The 25,586-nt window shown below is 39.9% G+C and overlaps 2 protein-coding genes across 6 annotated transcripts in view; one reads left to right on the forward strand and one right to left on the reverse strand.

Annotated features, from left to right (window-relative positions):
* The first annotated feature begins 1 nt into the window (after position 1).
* OLAH (oleoyl-ACP hydrolase) lies at positions 2–23,624 on the forward strand. Of its 5 annotated transcripts, none has more exons than XM_057383166.1 (7): positions 2–212; positions 15,459–15,600; positions 17,219–17,357; positions 17,974–18,073; positions 19,086–19,261; positions 20,171–20,256; positions 20,499–23,624. In XM_057383166.1, exons 2-7 carry the CDS (start codon positions 15,471–15,473, stop codon positions 20,630–20,632), a joined length of 765 nt encoding a protein of 254 aa, XP_057239149.1. In that variant the 5' UTR covers positions 2–212; positions 15,459–15,470; the 3' UTR covers positions 20,633–23,624. The 5 variants fall into 5 exon arrangements, with proteins under 5 accessions (XP_057239149.1, XP_057239165.1, XP_057239132.1 ...); XM_057383182.1 differs by having other exon boundaries at positions 2–208; XM_057383149.1 differs by lacking the exon at positions 2–212 and adding an exon at positions 12,324–12,479.
* The window catches only part of ACBD7 (acyl-CoA binding domain containing 7), a 9,680-nt gene continuing 5,290 nt past the window's right edge, over positions 21,197–25,586 (reverse strand). The window contains exons 2-4 of the mRNA XM_057383139.1: positions 21,524–21,641; positions 21,358–21,420; positions 21,197–21,270 (exon numbers count right to left, since the gene is read on the reverse strand). Coding sequence (XP_057239122.1) covers positions 21,197–21,270; positions 21,358–21,420; positions 21,524–21,641 — 255 coding nt within the window. The remainder of the gene's footprint in view (positions 21,271–21,357; positions 21,421–21,523; positions 21,642–25,586) is intronic.

Below are 25,586 nucleotides of genomic sequence, written 5' to 3' on the forward strand. Positions count from 1 at the left end.
CATCCCCTGCGCTAAGAGAGCCTGCAGTGGGGTGTTAATAAAAGGAGAATTTGAAATGGGAGGAGTTSTTGACTCCCTCGAAGGCAGACGGGCCCCGCAGAGAGACCTGGACAAATCGGAGGGCTGGACAGTCGCCAACTGTGTGAAGTTTAATAAGGGCGAGTGCCGGATTCTGCACCTGGGAGAGGGTACAGACCTGCACCTGGACGTAGGTACAGAGTGGGGCATGAGAGGCTGGAGACCTGGGGGTCCTGGTCCATGGCAAGTTGATCGTGAGTCAGCCCTGGTGGCCAGGAGGGGCTGGGGGGCATCAGGCACAGCATCACCCGCCGGGCGAGAGAGGGCATTGTCCCGCTCTGCTCTGCTCTGCTCTGCTCTGCTCTGGGGTGACCGCCCCTCGAATATTGTGTGCAGGTTTGGGTGCCACAATATTAAAAAGATATTAAGCTATTTGAGAGCTTCCAAAGGAGAGCTATGAAAATAGTGAAGGGCATGGAGGGGAAGCGACRTGAGGAGCAGTTGAGGTCACTTGATCTGTTCAGCCTGGAGGAGACTGAGGGCCCCTCGTTGCAGGGCCTACAATTTCCTCTTGAGGGGGAGCAGAGGGACAGACGATGATCTTTTCTCTGTGGTGCACAGTGACGGGAAACACGGGAATGGCCTCAGGTTGTGTCAGGAAAGGTTTAGGTTGGATATATTGGAAACGATTCTTCTGCCCAAAGGGTAGATGGGCACTGGAACTGGTTCCCCAGCAAAATGGCCACAGCACCCAGCCTGGTAGAATTCAAGAAGCAGTTGAAAAATGCTTTTGGGCACATGGTGTGATTCTTGGGATGTCCTGCACAGGGCTAGGAGTTGGACTTCAGTAGTCTGTAGAACTTAGGATCTGTGATATAGGGAGAGAGCACTGCTAGGGCTGCACTGGAGGCAGGGGCGCTTCACAGTCACTGTCCCTCTTGGGGTGTGCTCTTAACTCCAGTGGTGTCCTTAGCAGGGCTGAGACCAAATGCAAGCCCTGGCTGGCCCAGGGGATTTGTCACCCACGATAGTGTCCCAACTGCTTTGTGGGTGGGCAATAGCCCTGGAATCTGCAAGGGCGTTTCTGTGGAGCATATGTGGGCCAGACTGGTGGGTTTCTGTGCCACCTCTTAAAATGGTGTGTGGGAGAGATGCTTGTCGGGTGTGACTTGGAGCTTCACAGGAGTAGGAGTAAGCAGTAACCAGTGTAATTGGGTAGGATTTGGAGCAGTCTTCACATGCCAGAGCAAATATTTCACCACTTGTACTGGGGAGGTCATGTGAGGCTCACCCAGCCCTACTTGCCATGGTTAATGAGGTCTCTACTTTCAGASACACCTGCCAGTACTGCTATTTGTCACACTGAAGGGGTTTCTGACACCTGCATATGTGCCTGTGTGGTGTGTGTTGAAGAGCTATGGCTCAGCCCAGAGTCATTTAAAAAAAAAAATCTGTGACGTAATTTGCTGTACTCAGAACAAAATGCCAACATTTTCCATGACTTTATTCCTCTCTGCATCTGCATCAGTGGCACCTTCTGTTTGCTTCTTTGTTACTACATGCCTTTGCTGCCAGAATGGTTTCCTTTTACCTGCTGTTGTGCTTTTACTTCAGCCAGCAATCAAGCCACTCACTCCCCCACCAGTGGGATCARGSAGAGGATCCGATGAGTAAAAGTTAGAAATTTTGTGGATAGGAAAAGTAAAAGCCGCACAGAAAAGCAAACCAAAACAAGGAATTCTTTTGCTGTTTCCCATCCATCCCCAGGAAAGCAGTTGCATGGGAAGACAAACACCATCACTCAAAATGTGTCCCCATTCCACCTTCTTCCCTCAACTGTATATTTTGAGCTCTTCCTGAAGCCTGTAACTCTGCATGGCGTTGTTTTCACCCAAGGGCAAGACTCAGTACTTGGCTTTGTTGAATCTCATCCAATTGGCCTTGGACCATCAATCCACCCTGTCCAGATCCTTCTGCAGAGCCTTCSYGACCTCCAGCAGATCAACACTCCCGCCTAACTTGGTATTGTCAGTGAATTTACCAAGGGTGCACTCAATCGCCTTATCCAGATTATCACTAAGGATATTAAACAGGAGGTTGCACTCTTCAAATTAATTTTTTCCCTTGACATGTTAATTACCTTTCCACACTGATGTCTYTCCTCTGTTGGTCATTGAGCTACTTGCCTGGTGCCATCTCTGTGGCTTTTATCTCCCATCTTAACCTTTCACAACTCAGCTCCATGGATTTCTTTAGAGATCCATCTCTTAAAGATTTCCTCAAAAATCTGAGCATAGATTATGTGGTTGTACCATAGCAGAACTAGGCTGACAGCAGAAAGAGTAGGAAAGGAGGGGAGATTATATTGTTTCTTGTTGTGTTTCCTTTTGAAGTAACTACAAGATATGTTACTTGGAAAAATATGACTGATAAGATGAGTATGCTCCATACTTTTTTTTCCATTAATTTATAGTGTCTAGGTATAATGATGAAGGATTGCCTTAGTCTTTATTTTTCAAGAAGCAAAGACCAGTATTTTCCTGAACTCAGGAGCTACTGAGATATAGCTTCCCCATAGATTTTTTTCCTGTGGTTTATGCATTTTGCTGTCTCCTAAATGGAAGATCTCACCACTGCTTTTTGCTGACTAAGAAAGCTTTTAGGGATATAAATCCGTAATCCTTAAAAATCTGTAATAAATATTGCAGTGCATGTAACAGATGTGTTTTCTCTCTAACTGGATACATCTTTTCATAAACCTGTATATTTGCAGGAAGTCCTGGAAAATACATATTTTTAAGCTTTTTAAAAGGATTWTTTAAATAGTGAATGTAACCAAATGTGTGATACAGTAATATGTAAGGTACTGATACAGCTGCAGAAAGAAAAAAATTCACCTGTATCGCAGTGTTTGGGACACTGAGACATGCTGATGTCTATCAGTTATGCAAACTGCATTTCTCTTGTGGAGATAAAATCAGTAGAGGATTACATTGCCTAACTGTCCTACAGCCTGACAGCTGTGTTATTGCAGAATTGCAGATACCCAGTTGTCAATGCCCTGACTTGTTAAAGTTCCCATGTTCCCTGCCAAGTGTCTCAGACACATGCCTAGCTGTAAGCAATCCAASAGCTTTTACAACAGACTCCCTACCTACCACAAAGTGGATTATTTGACTCCCAGGCGTACTGTTCCACTGTTCCAGTTCTGTGCCTATTGGTGGGAGGTGAATGGATTATTTTAAATCAAAGTTTTGTAAGTAGACTTGGGTCTACTTGCCATATGGGGACAGGGCTGCTTTTACCCTGGCTTCCTGAATCTGCAGACCAGGRGTTAACTCACATATATGCAAATGAGATGGGTCTACTATGTAGGATTTGCAAGTGCCCAGATACCTGAGAAACCTCTTTGGTCCTGGACTGCCCCACTTCCAAATACCACACTCCTGTAGTTACGGAAGACTCATTCCATGGATCTCTAGACTGTGTGCTATAGAATATATTTTCCTTGGGAAAATATCTTTCAGCCTTGTGCTGAAAAACTTGGTGTTTCTTTACCTTTGGCTTTCTGTTCCCTGCAGGGTGGGGCTGTTGGTCCATTGGTCCTCCCAGCTGGTCAGTGCAAAAGCAGTTTTGTTGTCACTTGTGTCAACTGTGCTTTTCAAATAATACATGTTCCCCTCCTATAAGATAATGCCATGACAATGAATAAGGTTAATATTAAAGTTTATCGTGCACTGAAAACCTGTCTCAAAAACATGTTTGAAAAATAATCCAAAATTTCTTTGGTGTACCGCCTCTGTGCCCATATTTAATTCTGCTGTATTAGAAGGATGGTGAAATACTGAAGTAAGCATAGCAAGGTCCCCTGCAATTGTGATTGGAGTGGGTGGTATACAAGGAGAGTCTGAGATAATTGGATTTGTCTTAAGAGGGGAGTGCCAAAAGAAGATRTCTTCACCTACCTAATAGAAGGATATGCAGAGGATGGACAGAGCCAGACTCTTCTTGGATGTACTCAACAAAAAGACAAAAGATTTRTGGATACAAGGGACAGCAAGGAAATAGATAGAAAAATATCCTCACTATGAGCTGTGATTGAACACTGGAATGTGGTTACCAAGGGAGAGTCACCATCCTTGGAGATACTCAATACCTAACCAGACAAGATTTGGACTATATGATCTCTAGAAGTCCCCTTCAAACTAAGTTRTTCTGTGATTTAAATTATGGCTCATTTATTCTTTTATACAGCTCTTTATCAAAGTAGAATTTTATTTTCAGCTTATTCTAAATGTGAAGAGACTGAAAGCCAGGAAATGCCTTCTTAAAATTCAGGGTTTTTTTTCACTCACTGAGCCATTTCTTTGCCARTAGTTCAAGAAAGAAACATTCTTTTTGACTGCAAACACTCTAAAGTAGATTCTTCTGTCATTAATTCATCAGATCATGCACCAAAATTAAAATTTATAGGGAATAGAAGTTTCTTTTGAAAAGTTTACCATCCCAGAAAATCGTGATTATGCAGAAAAATTCTTATTTATCCTCTCTTTGTTCTAATAAGTTAGATCTCAGGTGTAAGGCCAATAGGCAGAAATAGAGGAAAAGACAATTTGAAATAATAATCCATTTTTTTAACTGCTGTTTTGTCTCGCAAAAAATGAGAAAAAAGAAAGACATTTTCCTAACCAGATATTTCAAATACATCCAGATTCTGAACGTACTCCAAAGAAGATTATTTATTCATGTAATAGTTCTTTTCTTGTTTGTGGCCCTTTTTTTTTTCTGAATGAAAATTAGATTGGCTGAATGTATCTTTCAAACCAGTAAGACAGACTCCGCAGGTTCTTTTGTTTCAGGAGGAGTTGTAAAATGACTTAAGGGCAAATTACTCCATTAGGTTAGCACAGATGTGTAATTACATCCAAACCTTGGGACTGTATATGTAATATCAACATGCACCTGTCTAGGTGGATGAAGTRTGTGAACACTTCCAAAAAGGTCATAAAAGGCTCCTTTCCTTTTCATCAGGAGAATGATGTGACTAATGTAGGTGAAAACTAAACTGCAGAGTTAGTTTTCAGCTTGATGAACGATGTGGTCTTACTACGTAGCTATGTGGTTGCTAGTGCTGACTAAAAGATTGAGTTAGAATGTTGTGCTCCAAGAAGGTGGGATGGGACAGGTTTTCTTATCAGCAGCATGGTCAGACAAAACTGCATCTAGTGACGACTCTGCATCTCAGTTACTTTTGACAGGTTACTCTCTGAGCCTCTCAGTTCCTCTGTGCCCCAATTTTGCCTTCCCCACAGCAATTTTCTTCACAACAAAGACAACAGTAATTGTGAATATGGTTTTACTCCTGTTCTCATCATCAAATACTTCTGTAGGTCATCCTGTGACTAAGAAATACGACCCTATTACTGATTTTTTTAGAGAAATCTGATATTTGTTTCCATACCTTATTAGCATATTTCAGCTTATGTGAGGAAAACAGCACTTGGAATGGTTTTCCTGGAGTTGTTGCTACTGAATTTTCTCTTCTGATGGCCAATAGGTGTGGACATAGGAATTGAGCTCAAACTGATCCATAGCATGCCGGATAGCCAGTAATGAATGCAGAACTTTCAGATTGAAAGGTAGRAGTTTGAAGACTGAAAGGTGGGCTGAGCAGCTAAGGGTGTGAGAGAGTCTGTTTCCTTCYGAATTTCTTTATTTGAAGGTACATTGTTCTCATTTTGATTCTTACAAAATCTGTCTTTTGGAACTCAGACAGCATTTTCCTCATTTCAGAGTTTGCTGTAAGGAGAAAGTCTAGGCAGGRCTTTTCTAGGCAGCTGAGATCTCACCATGGTACATCTATGTGTCTGCAGCTGATCACAGAGCAGGAACAGGGGGAAGTTTGTCTTGGTAAAGTTTTATTCCTCCTCAGAAGTACTTTTTTTGGTTGTACCAGTGAAGCAGTTCTATGATGCTTCATACAAATGATAGGTAAGCATGTTTGTTTTCTCCTGAGATGGAAGCAAAAGTGTTCATTCTGTTTTATTTTCCATGGCCAGCCTTCTATGTAGATTGACTATTTTTATTTAACTTCCACACTTYATTTCTCTTTGCAAGACTGGAAAGTCAGTTTTTCTACTGTATTGTTCCTCCAGGCTTYCTCTTTTCTCTGAGTATTTTTGAATTTTATTTTCTTTCTTGCTCAGCAGACCTTAGCAAACTGACCTCAGTGCATGACCTAGGTATTAAGTACAATAATAAAAAGGACTGTTAATCTAAGCTGGTTCTCTGTTAGCAAGACTATTTTACAGCACTGTAACTAGCTGACTTTCTTCACACAYATAGAGACTCATTCCAGTGTCAAGCCAATAGGTGCATGGCACTGAAARTATTCACCAGGCCACGATACCTGTTCTAGAACCACTTTAATAACCTGAATGTCTAAGCTAGCTTAATGGTAGCTTTTCTGGAGAGCTGTTCCAGAATTTGATGGGTCCAGTGGTTAAAAATCTCATTTCTAGCCATGGTTAATTCATGAACAATCTCTAACCATTTCCTGGAATGTTATTTCTCCCACCTTCATCTTCCAGTGTACTTGTAGAAGGTAATGTATTCTCTTTCTTAAGTTCTCTTTTCTAGCCATGCCCTGAATCAGATCTGGTTTGAGCTCACCTTTCTTGAAGAAGCTGACCAAAGCTATAGGCAGAATTCCATGTGAGATCTCTTCAATACCCTGTCTGGCATCACTCACCTTTCTAAATCTGTCAGGAGATCCTGCTAATGCATCTCTAAAGTCCTCCCTTTTGCAAAATCCACTTTCCCCTTCTTGCTTCACCTTCATGTATCCTCTTTTATTACTTGTGTATAGTCTTCTGAGGCTATACTTAAAAATAATAATAGATTTGGATTCATTTAAGACTGTCTCTGTATTAACACTGTCTTACAGAGGAGGGTTATTCCTGCTTTCTTTTAGATGGCATAAGAGCTGCTTAATTGCATGTCTCTTCATATAAGCAGCTAATGGTGATTTTTAAGAAAAAGTTTTAAGTGTATCCTTATTTTTATCCTTTAAAGTTGAGTGACTAGGAAATGAAGTATAATTGCAGTTAAAGTGCAGAGAAGAAAACAAATTACACTGCTCACACGACATAATCCAATATATTTCACAACTGTCAGTAATAAATGTCAACCTTTATGAAGCAACATGCACAACATGATTCTTTAAATCTTCAGTGTGCAACTGAGAAACACATCTTTGTTTCTCTACTTCAGGGATCTGTACTCATTTTACTACTTGAAATGAATCAAATTAGTGAATTGCAACAGTCTAAGCATTGTTTCTGTTCTTGAAAAATAATTACATCTAAGTTTTCAGTATTAATAACTACTGGATACAAATCTTGCACTGTTTATGCATAATTTCTGAAGGAATCATACTTCTGAAAGAATCATACTTTCCTGACTTACCATTGCATCCAYTTGTTAGTGAGGCCAAGGGAGACTGAAAATTGCCATAAAACAGCAGCTAAGAAATCTTTAAGRAGGAACCTCTAAGGAGCATTTAACAGTCTGAGCAGGAGCCTGATCAGTGGAGCCACAGTCTGCCATCTGTGACACGTGGAAGCCAACTCARCATGGCCACTAGGGACGCAGGTCCTGGATCTGCTTTGTACCAGAAGAAAGGATAGTTACAAGGGATAAAGGAGWGATGGAGGAAGGTTCCCTTCCTTTGGCAGCAGGCAACAGTTTGCCTTCACCTGGAGGGATGCGCAGTGTACTTGGAATTGTCTACTCCAGAGGTGGAAGCAGAGTCCCACCATCTGCCATGATCCAGGCTGCACTGGAAAAGGGTGAGGCTCCTGAACATCTGCAGTACATCAATGACATTATCGTATGGGGGAGCACAGCAATGGAAGTTTTTGAGAAAGGAGRAAAGATAATCCAAATCCTCCTGAAAGCTGGTTTTGGCATAAAACAAAGTAAGGTCAAAGAATCTGCCCAGGGAATTCAGTTCATAGGACCAAAATGGCAAGATGGATATTGTCAGGTTCCAGTGGATGTGATAACAAATRACAGCTATGTCCCCACTGACCAGCAAGAAGGAAACRCAGAYTTTCCTAGGTACTGGGTTTTTGGAAGATGCGTATTCCAGAGTACGGCCAGATTGGAAGCCCTTCTGACCTTGTGATGCAGAAGAAAAACAATTTTAAGTGGGGCATTGAACAACAGCAAGCTTTTGAACAGATTAAAMAATAAGTGCTCATGCAGTAGCCTTTGGGCCGCTTAGGACAGGACAGGACAGGATGTAAAAAATGTGCTCTACAACCCAGCCAGGGAGAACGGTCTTTCCTGGAGCCTCTGGCAGTAAGTACCTGGGGAGACTCCAGGATGACCCGTGGGGTTCTGGGTTTAGGGATGCAGAGGATCTGAGGCTAGCTACACCCCAACTGCAAAAGAGATCCTAGCACCTTATGAGGGACTTCAAAAGTGATTGGTACTGAAGCACAGCCTCTTCTGGCACCCTGACTGCCAGTGCTGGGCTGGATGTTCAAAGGGAACATCATGCCACTGATGCTATGTGGAGTAAGTGGATCACTCTGATCACACAGTGATCTCGGATAGGAAACCCCAGTTGCCCAGGGGTCTTGGAGATCATCATGAATTGGCTCAAAGGTGAAAATTTTGGACTACCATCAGAAGAGGCGTAGAAGGTGACGTGCTGAGGAGGCTCCACTATATAACTAGCCACCAGAAAATGAAAAGCAACACACTGTCTTTACTGATGGATCCTGCCATATTGAAGAGACAAATAAAAAATGGGAAGCTGCTCTATGTAGTCCCACGTGCTAAGTCACAGACACTACTAAGGTTCAAGGTGGATCAAGGCAGGTTGCAGAGCTGAAAGCCATTCAGATAGCTTTAGATATCACTGAAAGAGAGAGATGGCCTACACTCTACCTCTGCACTGATTCGTGGATGGTAGCAAATGCTCTGCAGGAGAGACTGGACCAATGGAAGAAGACCAACTGGCAGCAGACGGGAACCTCTCTGGACTGCCAAAGTGTGGCAAGATATCACTGCCTAGGTAGAGAAGTTGACTGTAAAAGTACATACATACAACCCAAGGAGCATCTCAACAACAGACAGGTAGATCAAGCTGCCAAGATTAATGTATCTCAGGTTGATATGCATTGGCAACAAAAGAGTGAGTTGTTTCTGTCTTGATGGGCCCATGAAACCTCAGATCATAAGGGAAAAGGGGCTTTGTGATTGAGGGGTGGCTTTAACCATGGAGAGCATCTCCCAGGTTATCCATGGTGTGTGCTGCTGTCAAGCAGGCCAAGTGGGTGAAGCCCCTGTGGTGTGGGGAAGGTGGTCTGGGTCTAAGTATGGGGAGACCTGTAAGGTTGATTACATCATCCTGCCCCAGACCTGTCACGGCAAGTGCTATGTGCTAAAATGGTAGAAGCCACCACTGGATGGTTGGAGACCTACCCTGTGCCTCACACCACTGCCCGGGGCACAATCCTGGGCCTTGAAACACAGGTCCTTTGGAGGGATGGTACCCCTGAGATAACTGAGTCCATCAATGGGACTCATTTCAGAAATAGACTTATAAACACCTGGGCTGGAGAATACAGTTCTGAGTGGGTGTACAGTATTCCTTATGCACCAGCCACTGGGAAAGTCAAATGGTGCAAGACTGCTAAAAACCACATTGGAAGCAATGGATGGTGGGACCTTCAAACATTTGGCTCTGCATTTAGCAAAGGCTACCTGATTTGTTCACACTAGAGGTTCTACTAATCAAGCTGATCCGGCTTAGTAAGAATCCTAATGTACTGTAGAAAGAGATTAAGTACCTATGTTGCACATGATATGTTAGGAAAGACAGTTTGGATTAGTCCTGCCTCAAGCAAAAACCAAAYCCATCTGTGGGATTGTTTTGCTCAAGGACCAGTGTGCACTTGATGGGTAATGGAGAGAGATAGGGAAACATGATGTGTACAATGTGTACCTTCAGGGGGATTTGATTTTGGGTGAGAATCCTCTGTAATGCTGGATTGTTTATTTAATACTGCATGTTGAATGATACTGCTGCTGTATACTATAAACACCAATCATGGATTAAATTAACTCAATCCACATCTTGGGGGATAATCAGTGAGTACCAAAATAATACCTGTGTAATTGTGATCATTGCACATGTATATATATATATATATATATATATATATAGTTTAAAAGGTATTGATTTGAGTATGGTATAAAAGGTATGAGTATGGTATAGAATAAGAATAAAATATTGTTATGTTTATTGCTATTCTCTTTAGTAAATTGTGACTTTAATGTTTTTTGACTTCTTGTAGTTTTGTTTTTCTTTATTTTTTTCTTCAGCTGTTCTGAAGGAGAGGAGTGGGAGGAACTCAATCAGTCTTAACAGTTTCCCCACTGAAGTTCTTTTTTCTTTAAAACCATTACAGTCTGCTAAAAGTCTTGAGAGTCTGGGGAGCTTGTCTGGAACCTAGCCAATGTTATTTTCTACCAAAAGGGCCTGAAAAAAAAATCTGGGGAACTACAAACCTATGTTTTGTTGTTTGTTGATGTCAGTGTAACATCAGTTCTCAGAAAAATTATGGAGAAGMTTATACTGTATGCTATTGAAAGGCATTTAAAGAATACTGCAGTCATGAGGCACATCACCTACCTAGTGGATTAAGGGAAGGCAGTCAATGTATTTTTACTGGATTATAATAAGGCTTTTGATATGTCCCTTGCAGCGTCCTTTTAAACAAGTTGTCCAGCAGTTGGAGGAGCAGGTTCATGATGCCCTGGGTGAAGAACTGGCTGAAGGGCAGAGCTCAAATAGTTGTACTGAACATCTGTACTTATCTGGCTGCAGGAAACCACCAGTGTTGTTTCTCAGGGTTCAGTTCTAGTTCTGGTTCAGTTCAATACATTAATCAATGATCTGGATKCAGGAGTGGAATGCACCAGTAGCAGGGCACAAGTGAAAACTGAGAGAGGAGTGGCTGGAGATCAGTCCTGCAGAAAGGGACCTGGGGCTGYTGGCTGCCAGCAGGCTCAGTGTGRGTCAGCCATGTGCCCGGGCAGCCARGAGGGCAAACCACATCCAGGGATTTGTGCATCAAGCACAACATCACCAGCTGGCCAGARGAGGTGGTTATCCCACTGTATTCAGTGATGGTGTGGTCTCAGCTGGAGTTGTGTGTGTAGTCTGGGCCCCACAATTTAAGAATGTAAAAGTCCTTGAATGAATCCAGAGGAAGACWAYAAAGCTGGTGAAAGTGCTGGAGGTCATGTCTTGTGAGGAGTGACTAAGGACTTGGGGCTTGTCTARTTTAGAGAAAAGGAGGCTGGGGGGCCTCTGTTCTCTATGGCTTCCTGAGGAGGGGAAGTGAGGAGGAACGTGCTGAGCTCTGATACCCAGCGGCAGGACATGTGAAAATGGTTCAAAGTTGTGCCAGGGGAGGGTCAGATTGTGCAGGCTTCCTAGAGAGGTGGTTGATGTCCCCAGTCTGTCAGTGTCTAAGAGACACTTGGACAATTCCTAGTAACATGCTTTAACCCAAACTGGTCTGGCAGTTGGACAAGGTGATCACTGTAAGTCCCTTCCAACTGAAATAGTCCAGTCTAGTCTGTATGCTGGGACTGCAGAGACAAATCAGTTCTGTGAAGGTTTCTGTCTTCAGTCCTGGAAAAAGCAAACACAATTTTGGATGAGAGTGGCATCTCCTGGAACTACTTAATTTGTGAAAACTTTGATTTTTATATGAAAAMCAATAAATAAAATGAAAAAAATAGAAGGCAAACAAAAACAAGTACCATGTACAATTTATAATTACATTATTTTTAAAGAAATAGCATATAACCTGCTATTTGATTAATGCTATACTTTCAAAATCTTATTYTTAACCTCTTTTGTTCTCACCCTTAGTTAGAAAATAATTGTTTCCAGTAGTATTTTATTACTTTAAAGAATATTCTTATTGGGCCTCACRTTTATAGCAGTTGGCTTTTGTAACATAAACATTGGGTGTCAAATTTTACTGCTGAAAAAATGTAAGGTAGGAATAAATAAAGTGTATGGGGTGCTTCATTACAAATACTTCTGTGACCAGATACATCACGTGAAGCGATATTGAGCACAACAACACAAGTCAGGACTAGCCAATAAAAGATGCTCSAAATCCTGCACCTTCAAAACATAGGTGTGCCTCATTGTGCTTCATAGCAATTACAACATAAAAGTTCYGTGATTTTCCACTTTTGCTGTTTGGAAGTGGCAGTTGCAGGGCCTGGGAMCAACCATCACTGCAGAGTCTGCAGCCCGGAGGGTTGACTTAAGGTTCCCCAGGAAAACAGAAATCAGAAAGGAATAGAAGATTGCAGACCTCATTTGGGAAMGGAGCAGTGCTTAACGACTGGCCAGTCAACAGGTAGGCTTTTCTAACAYCACAGATATTTTCATTTCCTGGAAATGATGAAGAGAAATGTATAAGAAGGAAGAATAGTGTGAAAACAACAAAGTACTCCAGAGGACATGTCCAATTTAAGCATTAAAACCCCTTTTGGCACTCAGRTTCCTRAGTTTTAATCAATGCTKTTGAATATTTTTAKTTTATYWTTWTTGTTACAAATACTMTTGGTAGAGTAACACTACAAAGAAAAAGCCAGGGGGTGGAATTCCAGTCTTCCTAGTATTGCAAATGCAGTTGCAAAATACCCTTGTGTTTTTTGGTTACTTACAGCATCTGATTGCCAGGAGCATAAAGGATAGGTAATATGAAATCATCATATATCACCACAGTGTGTAGTTCACACAGTGTTATGTCTTTCAGCTTGCAGAAATTAGAGCTGGCCTACTAATCGAATGCAGTGTTGTAATCAAATCAGGTGACAGTCTTCTACATCAGCATTTTCAGAGCCCTACAAAACTCTCCAGCTGAGGTGTGAGCAGTGTACTTCTAGAGATAGTTCTTTAAAAAGGCTGGCTTTTCTATTTATACGGGCTTTTTTGTCAGTGAGGTTGTGGGCCTCCTCCTATGAAAACTGCTGCAACTTGTGGAGTGTCGTGGGCATGCTAACCTGTGCTTTTTCATTCACTGGGATTAGTGCATTAGTTCCTTTTTTCTGTTTCTGCCAAATGCTGTGTGTCACATCTAACAGATGAGKTTTCTGCCTCCCTTTTTGGATGCTGCATTCCTCAGTACTGCCTTTTTCATTTGTTTGTTATTGTGATGARGCTCCTTTCCTTAAGCCTCGGGGAAAAAAAGCAAGTGTCTGTGCAGCTTCTTGATGTGCAGCACTGAGAAGTGGATCCACCCTTGGGCTGTCATTGCCTGGCACTAGTGGTCTTTCTGACTGTTCAGGTATTTGTACTTAAAGTAAGCTGGATGGTGATGGAATAAACCTGTATGAGTTTAAAGTGGGAAAGATTTCAGTAACTGTTAACATATCTTTAAATTTAAGGACTTTGATTAAATGTACTTGTGTATCATGCTTGAAATTGTGTGTCACCTTTGGAATAGTTTGAGATTTTTCCTTTGCTATTTTGAGGTTTTTCTTTCTCTATTTGACTGCAAGTTAAAACAATGGCTTCAGAAATGCTTGAGCTTTTTTTTGTATTTTTGTGGAAGAAGTGACTGTAAATGGAACTAAAACTGTACTGAAACTAATTGCATGGAAAAATCCACCAGAGGAGTTAGGTCTTCTGTGGCATTGGTTCCACTATTCTTTAGCTACTTTAGGCTCACATAGCCAGTGATTTTTGAGACACTTATTTTTTGTGTCTTGCCCTTACTGTGTCTGAAATGATTCTTAACAAATATTCACATTCTTAACAAATATTCACAAATAAYRAACTCTCCAGTTCAAACATACATGWAAATCGAGCCACCACCACAGCAACATTTGGGACGGTTTTCTTGTGTCTTGTTTGTGTTATGTAGTTTTGCAATAGGTCTGAATTGCTGCCTATTCCGATCTGGTTGTTTTTCTCAAACTTTTTGTGCAGGTAAAAAAGATTGCCTGTAGGCATGCAGGTGTATTTTTTGGTGAATCAGCCCTTGCATATACTGAGCTATATTCAAGGCAAGAAATAATAGCCTTAATTATTTGCAGCATTTTGGAAATGGAATTTTGCTGCTTGCTATTCCCTAATCAGTGGGGTTTTTTTCAGTCTTTGAAACAAGAACATGAGAGTTTATTCTAACGGTTGCAGAAAACATTTTATAAAAATTTCATATTGCTAGGTTTCTAATTAATTTATCTTCACCAAGTACATGGTGTTCCCGGGTTCTTTTGACAGAACACAGTCTGATAGGCTATCAGTGCTACTTTGCCACTACATCCACAAATCTAATCAGCAAGAATAAAGGACCAGAAATTTGGGAAAGAAGAATAAAWATGATTGAGAATTGCTTTTTTCTTGTAAAAACAGTATCTGATGCTAGAGACAATGCACTTGGCATCTTCAATGCTATTTTTCCTTCTCAGCAAGAAGGAAGAAGTAGTTATAAATCTTGCTTCAGCTGTTACTTCTATCAGTCACTAAGCAAAACTACTAAAGCTGCTGTGATAAAGTCGAATGTGGCTCTGGTTACTCCACCACCACAAAAGAATATAACAAAATTACAAGTCCAGAGATGGGCAGTGATGATGGGTATGAAGAATACCTAACACAGCCAGACCTTTTCATTCAGGAAAAGAAATGTTTGAGGGCTGAGACAATATGACAGAACAGCTCAGAAATGCTCAGTGGCAAACCTGAGAGSTGCACTATTCACTCTCTTTACTGTACTACCCTGTTTCCATCAAATGAATTTGTACAAGTCAGATTAAAACCAAAAAAGGGCATCATTCTTCATGCATCACATAGTGGAGCTGTGCAACTTATTGCCAGAGGATATCATGGCTGCTAACTGTTCAAGGAGACTGGAAAAATACATGAAAGAGTAATTCRTAAACATATATATAAAGAAACTACATCCTATTGTTCCTTAGACATATATTTTACTGCTGTGGTAGAGAGAATATTGAACTAGGTGGTCCTTATGTTTTCTAGGTCTTTAGATGGACCTTGTATTTTTATGTCTATTCTAAAACTCTATGTTTTTAAATGGTCTTCCTAAAATCCCTTATCAATTTATTTTGCTACTTATAATGTTTGTTGTCGTCAGTGACTGAGCAAATATTAACTACGGGTATTGTCCAATACTATTCTGCTATCATTTGTAAAAGCAGAACTGGTTTACAGTGTTGCAGGAAGATCATATCTAACAGTTGTTGTAGCACAAACAGTTCTGATGACAGAACATATTGCACTGTGCTGTTTCAATTTAGACTTAATTCACTCTTATTTTGCTGTGTCTGAAGAGTCTTGTTCTAGAATGATGTGTTATTTTCTTGTTTTTCAGTTTTTCTAAGAAATGGAAAAGCTGATTGCTTGTGCACACAAAAGGCCAGATGCTGTCTGTAGATTGATTTGCTTTCCATGGGCTGGAAGTGGAACTTCTCAACTTGCTCAATGGGGCCAACACTTCAGCGACTCAATTGAAGGTTAGTAATTTTTGTAGTTAAGGTAGAGGTTGAGCAATTCTGAAATACATAATAGCCAGCTATTTTTAATGGAATATAATAGTCTTGAGACYGCTGCTATCTATATCCAAAGGGTCTTCTCCAGAAAGGAAGGAACTAGCATTCATTGGGAACTTGCATTTYCATTAGGGTACATTTTCTGTACTACTTAAATCAAATTATGTTCAATTGTGKGAAAGAATTACATTCTCAGAGCTACATTTCAGACTATAGTATATGCTTGACTGCTTCAGCAACTATTGGTATGATTCAGAAGCTATCATACTGCGCATACTGTTGATAAGCCAGTCTTCATCAAGGTTAGCAGTGAAGATATGAGAACTATTTTTAATGCTGAGAAGCTGCACAGAGTGTCTGTTATCCACTGTTTGCACTTCTTGTATCAAAACTGAAATTTAATCTATGAATTTTGTAACAGTGACATGATATTTAGTTACACTAGSAAGAAATTCTCATTGCTCACAAGATATATAAGCACTTAAAAAGATCCATTGCTTGACCTATTTGAAGAGGATCCAAGGCCATTTCCCAGACCTCCCACAAAGGAAAAACAATTCCATACTAATGAGTATTGCCGTTGCAGTTTTACCAGTCCTCTCAATGCAYGTATACTTTCTGGTAAGCCAGTTGCACATTGAATTTTCCTTGAAATTAGGGGAAAAAACAAAAAAGAAGAAAGAAAAATGTTTTTGTTCACTGGAACTACTTCCAAGAAAGTTACAAAGGAAATAGCCTAGGACCAATGGCAGACACAGATGAATAAAATCAAAGCACAGCATGCTCTTTTAGAGATAGTTWCTGCAGGAAGTCTAGAAGATGCAAACTTTTCTGTACTGCTATCTATGGTATTAGATTGTGGCTTATTTTRTCTCCTAAAATATTTTGTGTCTTACCCATTACATCTACATAACTGGCAGTATGCATGATGTCAAGGAGATTTGAGAAAATTGGCATTCATTTCTATTCATTCATTTCTTTTGCTAAAGAGTGAGAGGAAAATCCTCAGTTTTGAAAGGAAAATAGTAAAAGCATGTAAAATTTCCTTCTATATAAATATAAATAATTATTAATGCAAATATCCACCAATTCGCACTATGATTCCACATTTTCCAGTGTGCAGCACTGAAGAGCTGTGAAAGAAGAAAATGGGGATTGCACAATTCTAATATAGTTTCAGTCACTAATGCTGTCCTTGAAAGGCTATGTTTCACACAACCCTCAAAGTTATTATTATTGAAATTAATGCATTTTTGGTTSTTATTAAAACTTATGGCAATAAAGTTTATTTCAAACCTCAGCTAAAATCGGGATCTTACAGATTYTGACCCAGGGCATTTATCAGTCAAATCAGCTGGAGGAGCAGCATTGTGACTAAAGGAAGGGATGGAAACCTAATCTCTTGCAGGATTAAATCACAGTAGTAACAATAGCAAGTGCATGGTATCAACTGTAAGAAAAGATTAATTCAAATAGTATATATATTCCACAGAATAATTTAAAAACATAATCAAAATTATTTTACTGTATCTATTGAAATAACTATAATTCTTTTCCCTCCCTTCCTTCACCTCTTCTGCAGTGTCCTGTATAAGGTTTCCTGGAAGAGAAAATCGTCTTGATGAGCCTTTTGCAGAAGACATGACAAGCATAGTTAATGAAATTACAAGTGTTTTRTTAAAAGAATTGAAAGAAAAGCCATTTGCATTTTTTGGTCACAGGTAAAAATTTATACATTTTTAGATACCCTGGTGAAGGAGCTTCTATTTCTGAGCTCTAGGAGTAGGTAGTTACTTGTTTTTATTTGCAAAAACTTTAGGAAAATATGCTTCTGCAAGGATCTTCTGTCAAGTCATGCTAAAACATGCAGTTGCTCTCAAAGACTCTGTTTATTTATTTATTTATTTATTTATTTATTTATTTATTTATACCTTCAGGCACAACATCTGAACATGTGTTTCTGATAAATTGTAATTGTGTTCATTGTTAATATTTGTGTCAGTGCTTGATCTATATGAATTCAGCGGGTGAATCATTCATGAAACACAGATTTTGACGATTGTTTAGTCTGAAGTATTCAAAATAATTGTTCTTACTGCAAATTAAAGAGGCTATTAAGAGAAAGAGAAACTAAGAAATGATCTTACTTGAAAAGTTATACTGTGTAGGAATGTACTTCATATAAATTAACTAATGTCACTATAATCTGCATGTCACATATGGTTTCAGCAACTGTTCAAGATAGCCAGTTAGCACTGAAATTAAAATTATGTTTCTATTTTCCAGGTTTTATTTATGTTTTTGCTTACTTTGCTTTAATTTCTCTTTTCGCTGCAGTTTTGGATCTTACGTATGTTTTGCAGTTGCACTTAATTTGAAAAAAAAGTACGGACTGGAGCCAGTCCAGCTGTTCATATCAGGGGCACATGCCCCACACGTAAGTTATGGAATCATTAACATTATGAAACAGAACTATAAATTAGTTACCAAGAGTAAAAATACTATTTTACCGTATGGTATGCAGAGTTGTTTTAATACAAAAAAAGCATTGCTTCCAAATCTATGGAGAGAAAAGTATCATTCTGAGGTAGATGCAGAATACATAATACTGCTGCTAACCTTAGCCTTGGGACAACAATCTCCTTAAACTAATGCTTGAACRAATAAATGCTTAAACTAACTAATCCTTAGTTTTTTTCTTTTAATATTTTGTTATTTATTATGGCCTTTGGCTTAAAACTCCAAAGTAATTTAACCAAAATAAGTGATCCTCCTTACTCTGTAATGTGTGAAGTAACTGCCTTGACCTAGTCTTTCATAAACCTCCTGCATCAGCCATCACTAGTTTTGTCCAATTTTTTCTCTCTCATCATTCTTTGTAGGATTTTAAATCAGTTTCTTCTGAGGTTCTGCTAGTTCTGCTAGTCTTTCTGAGAAAAACAGCAGTGAAGTGCCACTTTTCCAGTCCTCCTGTCCTCAGGCAGCATTTGCTATTTCTTTTCTTCAGTTTCTGAGSCTTCTTAGCAGTCCTGAGTGCAAGCTAGTGGTTCATGGAAGCAATTGTTATTCCTGAAAATTTCAATAATCAGTTGGTCTCTTCAGTCATGCATTAGTCAGGTTTATGTCCAGTGCTAGATTTTTMTTTCTCTTAGATTGTTTTACTAGTTGCATTTCAATAGTAAGAGTCAAGCTTGAAAAAAATTAAATCAATGGTTATATGTCTATGGAATTTTCAGAAATAGAGAGTATTTGGCTCACTGATAATTTGTAATTTCAGAAAACACAGTCTACCAACYCTTTCCATGAATTGTTCTCTGTGAATGTTAAACTAATCAGCCATTGTATTTTGGAGACAGAAAATTATTGTACATATTACTAAAATAATTCCTAATGAGAAGATTATTTAAAGTGTATTATACCTAACACCTGATCTGTTTTGATACTGACAGTCTGAAGCAGTGCTTCCCCTCAAAAACCTACCCATATCTAATGCCACAGATGAAGAACTTACTGCAGGTCTAAAGAATTTAGGAGGAATTCCCTCTCATCTTCTGCAGTTTGAAGATGTTAGGAAACGTCTGCTGCATACTTTCAGAGAAGACTTTAGAGTTCTTCAGACATTTTCGTAAGTTTTGCAACTTTGTATTACTTTTGTATTTTTATTTTGCGTTTTTACTTCAGTCTGATCATGTCAGGTTTTATTTTTTCTTTGTTTTTTTGTTATTTGTTCTCATTTCTGTTATAAAAAGAATAAGAAACAGTAAACAGTTTTTTTTTTTTTCCTTTGTGTGCTTTTCTATTTGTTTTCTACTTCACCCTAGATGAAGTACGGCATACTGTAGCAACCACGACTGTTACTGCAGTAGTGAACCTGTCATGGTAGAATTACATTTCTACCTAGGATCCAAAGTTAGCAGCTTCTAAAAGGGAATATTCTTGCATCTTTATTATTTTCTGTGGCTAACAATCAYAGCTGATCATGCTTCAGGAACACTGCATTCAGCCTCCTGACCCAAGGTCCTCTAGCCTAACCAGAAGAAAACAATCCCTTTGTTCTGGGCACCCAGAGAGTAAYTGGCTTCCTCTGTCCAAACTGCTGTCCCCTCTGGATGTTACACAACAGCTCATGCAGTTGAGTGGTTAAGGCTTCTTACCTTGACAAAAACAAGGGCACTCTTTGATATGGGACACGTTTTGGTCTTAGGAACATGACACCAAAAGATGCTGAAACATTAGAACTTGTATATAAGTAGGCAATAAAATGATTTATTGTGAGAATTTTGATTGCAGGTTGAAGGTCATTTATTTTCCTAACTATTGGGTCATTCTTTCCTTATAATTTTAGACCTAATAGAAGTAGCGTAAGGAGCTAAGAAACTTCAAGAAGCAGTATTTTCTTTTCCTTATGCCCTGCATAATCTAACTCCTAAAATTTTTTAAGTTTTGTAGAAGAACAAATAAAACCTATTTTGCATGTGGAAGCATATTCCAAATATCTTATGGAACATTCTATGACTACTTTTTATGTTCACAGATTTGAGAAGGCAGAAATGGATATTCCCTTCTCTTGTGACATTACATGCTTTAATGGGTCTGATGATGAACCACATGATTCACAAGGTACTTTGCTTAAATGGTTTTCCTCTTACACTTACTTTTTCATGTTGTATTGCATCAGTTAATTAGAATTTACTAGAGTCTATCTCCTTCTTAAAGGAAATAAACCAACAGAGTAGTCTCAATGTAATAACTAAAAAGCTGATATGAGATTTAAAATAATTATTAAATAATAACTTTGAAATAGTTATGCAAAATGATCACAATAGCTGACATTTCTCTGACACTTTAAATATGTTTTGTAGGTTGGCAAGAAATAACAAGTGGAGATACTTCCTTTTATGAACTTCCTGGAGGTCACTTCTATCTGCTGGAACCTGCTAATGAAATTTTCYTGAGAAAACACATAACAAGATGCATAGAAAATGCTGGTCTATAAGTATTTCCCTCAAAATTGATAGCAGAATGTGTAATGGTTAGTCCACAGCAATTTGTAATAAGTCATCCTTTCTCTGCATGCAATTGTGCCTAAGAGTTGTTCTGTTCCTCCTCTGTAATCCTTTAAAGGGGGAGGGGGGAGGGGGGGGAGAGGCTGATATTTTTGGAAACAAATGCATTCATCTTTTCCCTCTTCTCCTGTATGTGCTCAAACTCTTCACTTTACTCCCCAACCTTGTTTGCAAAAAAATCACATCTACGCTACTTTACTGTTAGAGCTTCTCTGTTTGCCTGCTCCAGTCAAAATGCTAAATCTAATTTAATACACACAAAAAATACACAATTCTTACAGAAAACTTAATTTATTAGGTTCAAATTTATTTAGAATAAGTTACAAGCTAAAAATATATTCTATATGTAAATATCCTTTACAGTGAAACATCTTATGCTTTAAAAATATATTAGTGTCAGACTACCAAATAAGGAGTTAGTATTGCATTTTTCTCAAGAGTTAGTACATTAGCTACTGAAGAGTTAGTTATTAATGGGAATTATTTTGAATACTCTAGATCCCATATTTTTCTACCATTGCTTTTGCTTTAGAGATATAGGCATTCATGGCATCCTCCTTTGATAAACCTGCAAAGAAAAGTAGAAGTCATTATATTTCCTCATTTGTCATTCTATAAACTTGACTATAAGATGTAAATTTAACTGGTGTAGCACCTTTTTTCAGGTTCCATGCCTCCCATTTGGCTTTGCCTTTCAAATCTAGCATTCCTGGACATTCTGCCAAAATAAATGTGTAGCTTTGATTATCATGCAGATTTACATAGCATTAACTTGATTTTATCAAGACATATGAGTAAATGTGAAATATATATAGGAATACCAATATTAATGTCTCCAACAGTAGCCTGTTTGTAGAGTCCATATAGCTCCTTCAGYTCTTCATCAGTTGGTCTTGTTTTTAATTTTTTTACATCTTCTGCAGCACCATCAAARTCAGCCTGATGAAAGAACAGAAAGTGTTAGCTCTCCTCTCAAGGGGTGTATTTAAAACATGAGGTGTAGAACACACAGTAGTATCTTTAGATATTCTCAATGACTCACTTGGGTTTAGCAATCAGGCAAGGCATTTKCCCATGAAAGAAGTTTCATAAACCTGTATGTTGTTAGAAAGGGATATAGGTTTATGTGGCTGGCAGGGGTAAGCAGCCTCCACAACTTATGCGGTGTGTATGTCCTTCACACTGCAGGTGTGAAGGGATTCATTGAACTTTACACTCCACAGTAATCTCTCAATCCTTTTGGCCCTGCCTGCACTGTGTTTGCTTGAGTGGTGGAGCTTAAATCCCCCCCAAGGGGTACTTCCTGCTTCACCCTCCATTTCCACTGCTCTGCTGACAGGGAAGTAGGTGAMAACAGCTGGCACACAGGTACCTCATGGAGATGAGCTACTGCCAGGACCACCTTCCACAGCCAGCTGAAACACAGGGGAGCACCAGAGTGAAGTGTCAGTTTACTGTGTTCGTCATTGTACATCACACATTCACATCAACCTCAGGATGTGGCCATTCTCACAGGCTAACTCTCAGGCTAAAGTTTCAAGTTCTGTTTCATGCCTAGGATSTTTCAGAGAGAGACAGATTTTGTACAGTGACAATGCAGGCCCATCAGGTCACTGCATTACTCTAATGCGGGAAGATTCAAGCACTTTTAATATGCTACATGTTGGTTTCAACAATTATTTTAGCTTTTAAGTTGGATCTGCATTTGCAGAAGCACAGTATATCCTGCACACAAACTTAATATGTACAAAACCAGCTATATTGATTTTGTGTGGCCTGGGTTTTAGTACTGGGGGGGCGCTGCAGGGGTGGCTTCCGTGAGAAGCTTCCAGAAGCTTCTTCCATGTCCAGCAGAGTCAATCCCTGATGGCTCCGAAGATGGACATGACTGGCCATGGCTGGGCCAGTSTCCTGGTTTTGCTTGGTCCATGTTTTTGGTGGTGGGGGGATGGGACCAAGAAACCACAAAGATGGCTCCTGTGAGAAAGTTCTAGAAGCTTTCTCCATCTTCTCCAGCAAAAGGAGTCTTGCCTCCTGTGTTTTAGAACCAACCCATTATGGCTCTGAGGTTGATGGACAGGCTGCTGGTCAGGCCTGGGCCAATTGCACATGTTGGTTACACCTCTGTGATGATGTATGGTCTTGTACTTAAGAAGAATTCAAAACAAGATACAGTGCGGTTGCCATTAGTTTTTAGGTTGTTAATATCATCCCCTGCACCGGGGGAGGACAGAGGAGGAGGGTGAGGAGATGTAAGAGAAAAAATGGAGACACAAGATCACAGTAAGAAGAAGACAGGTGCTGTTGCTGTGGTGCTCAAACATGGAGAAAACAAGCTGTTCTCAAAAGGACTATTTCTTCAATGGGAGACCTGTATAGAAAATAGAAGCCCTGCACCCGAGATAAAAAAAAAAAAAAACCTGGCCTTGAAGGACTGGACTGATCATAAGCCGGAAAGGGGGAAGAGGCTTGGCCCCCCGCCACGTCCAAAGCGAGTTGATGCTTAGACAAAACTGTGTTCTGCCAGGAGATTTGAGAGAGTGGCCTTGCCCCGGAATGAAGMAACCGGCCTTGGAGGACTGTTTTCCTTTCTCCCACGAGGTAAAGAAAAAGAATCCCATGCCACCAGCAGTTATACACTGACTGTTCCTTGGGAAAAAAATCTTCCACAGCTTGGAGCTCTAAGAGCTCTTCTCCTATGGTGCTGGATGACAACCATAATGAGTAGTCTGATCTATGTTAAACTTTCACCCCTGCCCCCTGTGTGTGCGGGAAGGCATAGAGGGGTGGGGAGGGGCGCCTGGGAGAGACAGGTTCGCAGAGAGAATAACAGGTGTCTTAAAATGTCCGTTTTTTTCCTTCTCCTAGTAAATTTTTCCCTATCTCTGTAGTCCTTAGTAATGAATCTATTTTGCAACTTAAGGTTTTTTTGAGCCTGTCTGGCCATTTCTGGAGCATATATGTATCCTTCTCTCAATTATGTTATCTTATCTAAAAGCCATAAATTTTAGTGTTAATTGGACTTCTGCTCTCCTCTCTACTTCTACAGTGGTGGTGGGGGGAATGTCATGGGTGCTTTGGCTTTCGGCCAAGTTTAAACCACGACAGCCAGTCAGAAATGGTGGTAACACCTCTGTGATAACAGATTTAAGAAGAAAGATAAACAAAAGTTGTGTTGCAGTTTTAATCATGACTAGAGAAGAGCATGACTAGAGAGAACATGTGAGAAGAACAACTCTGCAGATACCAAGGTCAGTGAAAAAGGAAGGGAAGGAGGTGCTCCACGACAGAGACCCATGGAGAGAGTGGCCCTGCTCCAGTCAGCCTGTCCTTGGAGGACTGCACCCTGTGGACAAGTGACCCACGTTGCAGCAGTTTGAGGGGTGCTGTACCCCATGGGATGAAATCACGTTGCAGCAGATCACAGGGAATTGTTTCTCATGAGATGAACTCACACTGGAGAAGTTCAAGGAGAACTGTTTCCTGTGGGAGGGACCTCACAGTGCAGCAAGAGAAAGACTCCTCTCCCTGAGCAGTGAGAGAAGCCTCAGGTGATGAACTGACCATAACCCCATTCCCTGTCTCCTTGTGCTGCTGGGGTAGGAGGTAGAGCTGGAAGGTGGGAGGGGTGAGGGGAAGATGTTTTTAAGGGCTTATTTTACTTCTCATTATCCTGCTCTGATTTTGTTAGCAATAAATTCATTTGATATGTCTAAGCTGAGCCGCTTTCGCCCTTGATGGTATTTGATGAGTGAACTCTTCCTGTCCTTATCTCAACTCATGAGCCTTTCATTAAATTTTCTTCTCTTGGCTCAGCTGCAGAGCAGAGTGAAGGAGTGGCTTTGGTGGGTGCCTGGCATTGGCCCAGGTCAACCCATTCCAGCTTTAAAGTCTGCATAAAAATCAACAATGATTTCAGCATGAGTACTGTGGCACTGTTTAAATCACTGAGATCCTGGCATTACCTCAGAAATCTGTACTGTGCTTCTTTGTAAGACCTTTCCCTTTAGTTACAGGAAAAAGTTAATTTTATTTTTTTTTAAGAAAACCTCAAGCACATTTGTCTCCTTAATTGATGTCTTTCTCCTTTGCAAGTGACTGTGCCAGGTGAACCAGGTGATAGAAATAAGCAAGTATGAATGAGAGTATGAAGTATGAATGAGGGTTCACTATAGCATAATGTATTTTAACAAAGTACAAGAGAAAGGTTATTTCTGTTTTTAAATTTAAGAAGGGAAAACGAGTAATAATTTGAGAGTGATGCTCAAGCACCTTTCTTCACAGAAAGGCCCCTTCCTGGAATCATGAAACTACATATTCACTGATGTAAGGACATATCAGCTGGTGCCCGCATTAAGGCAGGAGGAGCAGGCAAAACAAGGTAAGGACAGGTAGTTGAGTGCACTGCAGCTTCCTGCAAGGAAACTTGGCCACTCTCCCCCCAAATGAGTCACCTCAGCTCCCCGAGATAGAATTCATGGGTTTTTTTTATTTTTGTCTGGAAATTTAGTTTTCTAATGAGATTACCCAGATATAAACTTCTGAGGAATTTCTAAATTTTTTGAAAAATTTTCCATTGCTACATGAAACACACAAAGGGAAAGCACATGTCTAATAAGAACAAAAGTGCTCACCACAGGAAGATATACATCTGTAACACCAGAATTGCAACAAGGAGCAACAGGTAGAGAGGTGCATTTAAAAGGAATGTTTTTTAAAAATCATGATGTGTGATTAAAAGGATGTTCTAGCTCCCTGCAAAACAGCAATTAAAAATAAATCTTGAATGTTCTTTAACTGCAGCTGTAAATTCACAGAATGTTAGATGGAAAGGGGTTCATGATGACAATACACATCTCTAGGTCTCTCTGTTCATAGCATCCT

The sequence above is a fragment of the Malurus melanocephalus genome, unplaced genomic scaffold, assembly GCF_030028575.1.
Source record: "Malurus melanocephalus ecotype Western Australia unplaced genomic scaffold, MMel_1.1 scaffold_14, whole genome shotgun sequence".
NCBI classification, from domain to species: domain Eukaryota; kingdom Metazoa; phylum Chordata; class Aves; order Passeriformes; family Maluridae; genus Malurus; species Malurus melanocephalus.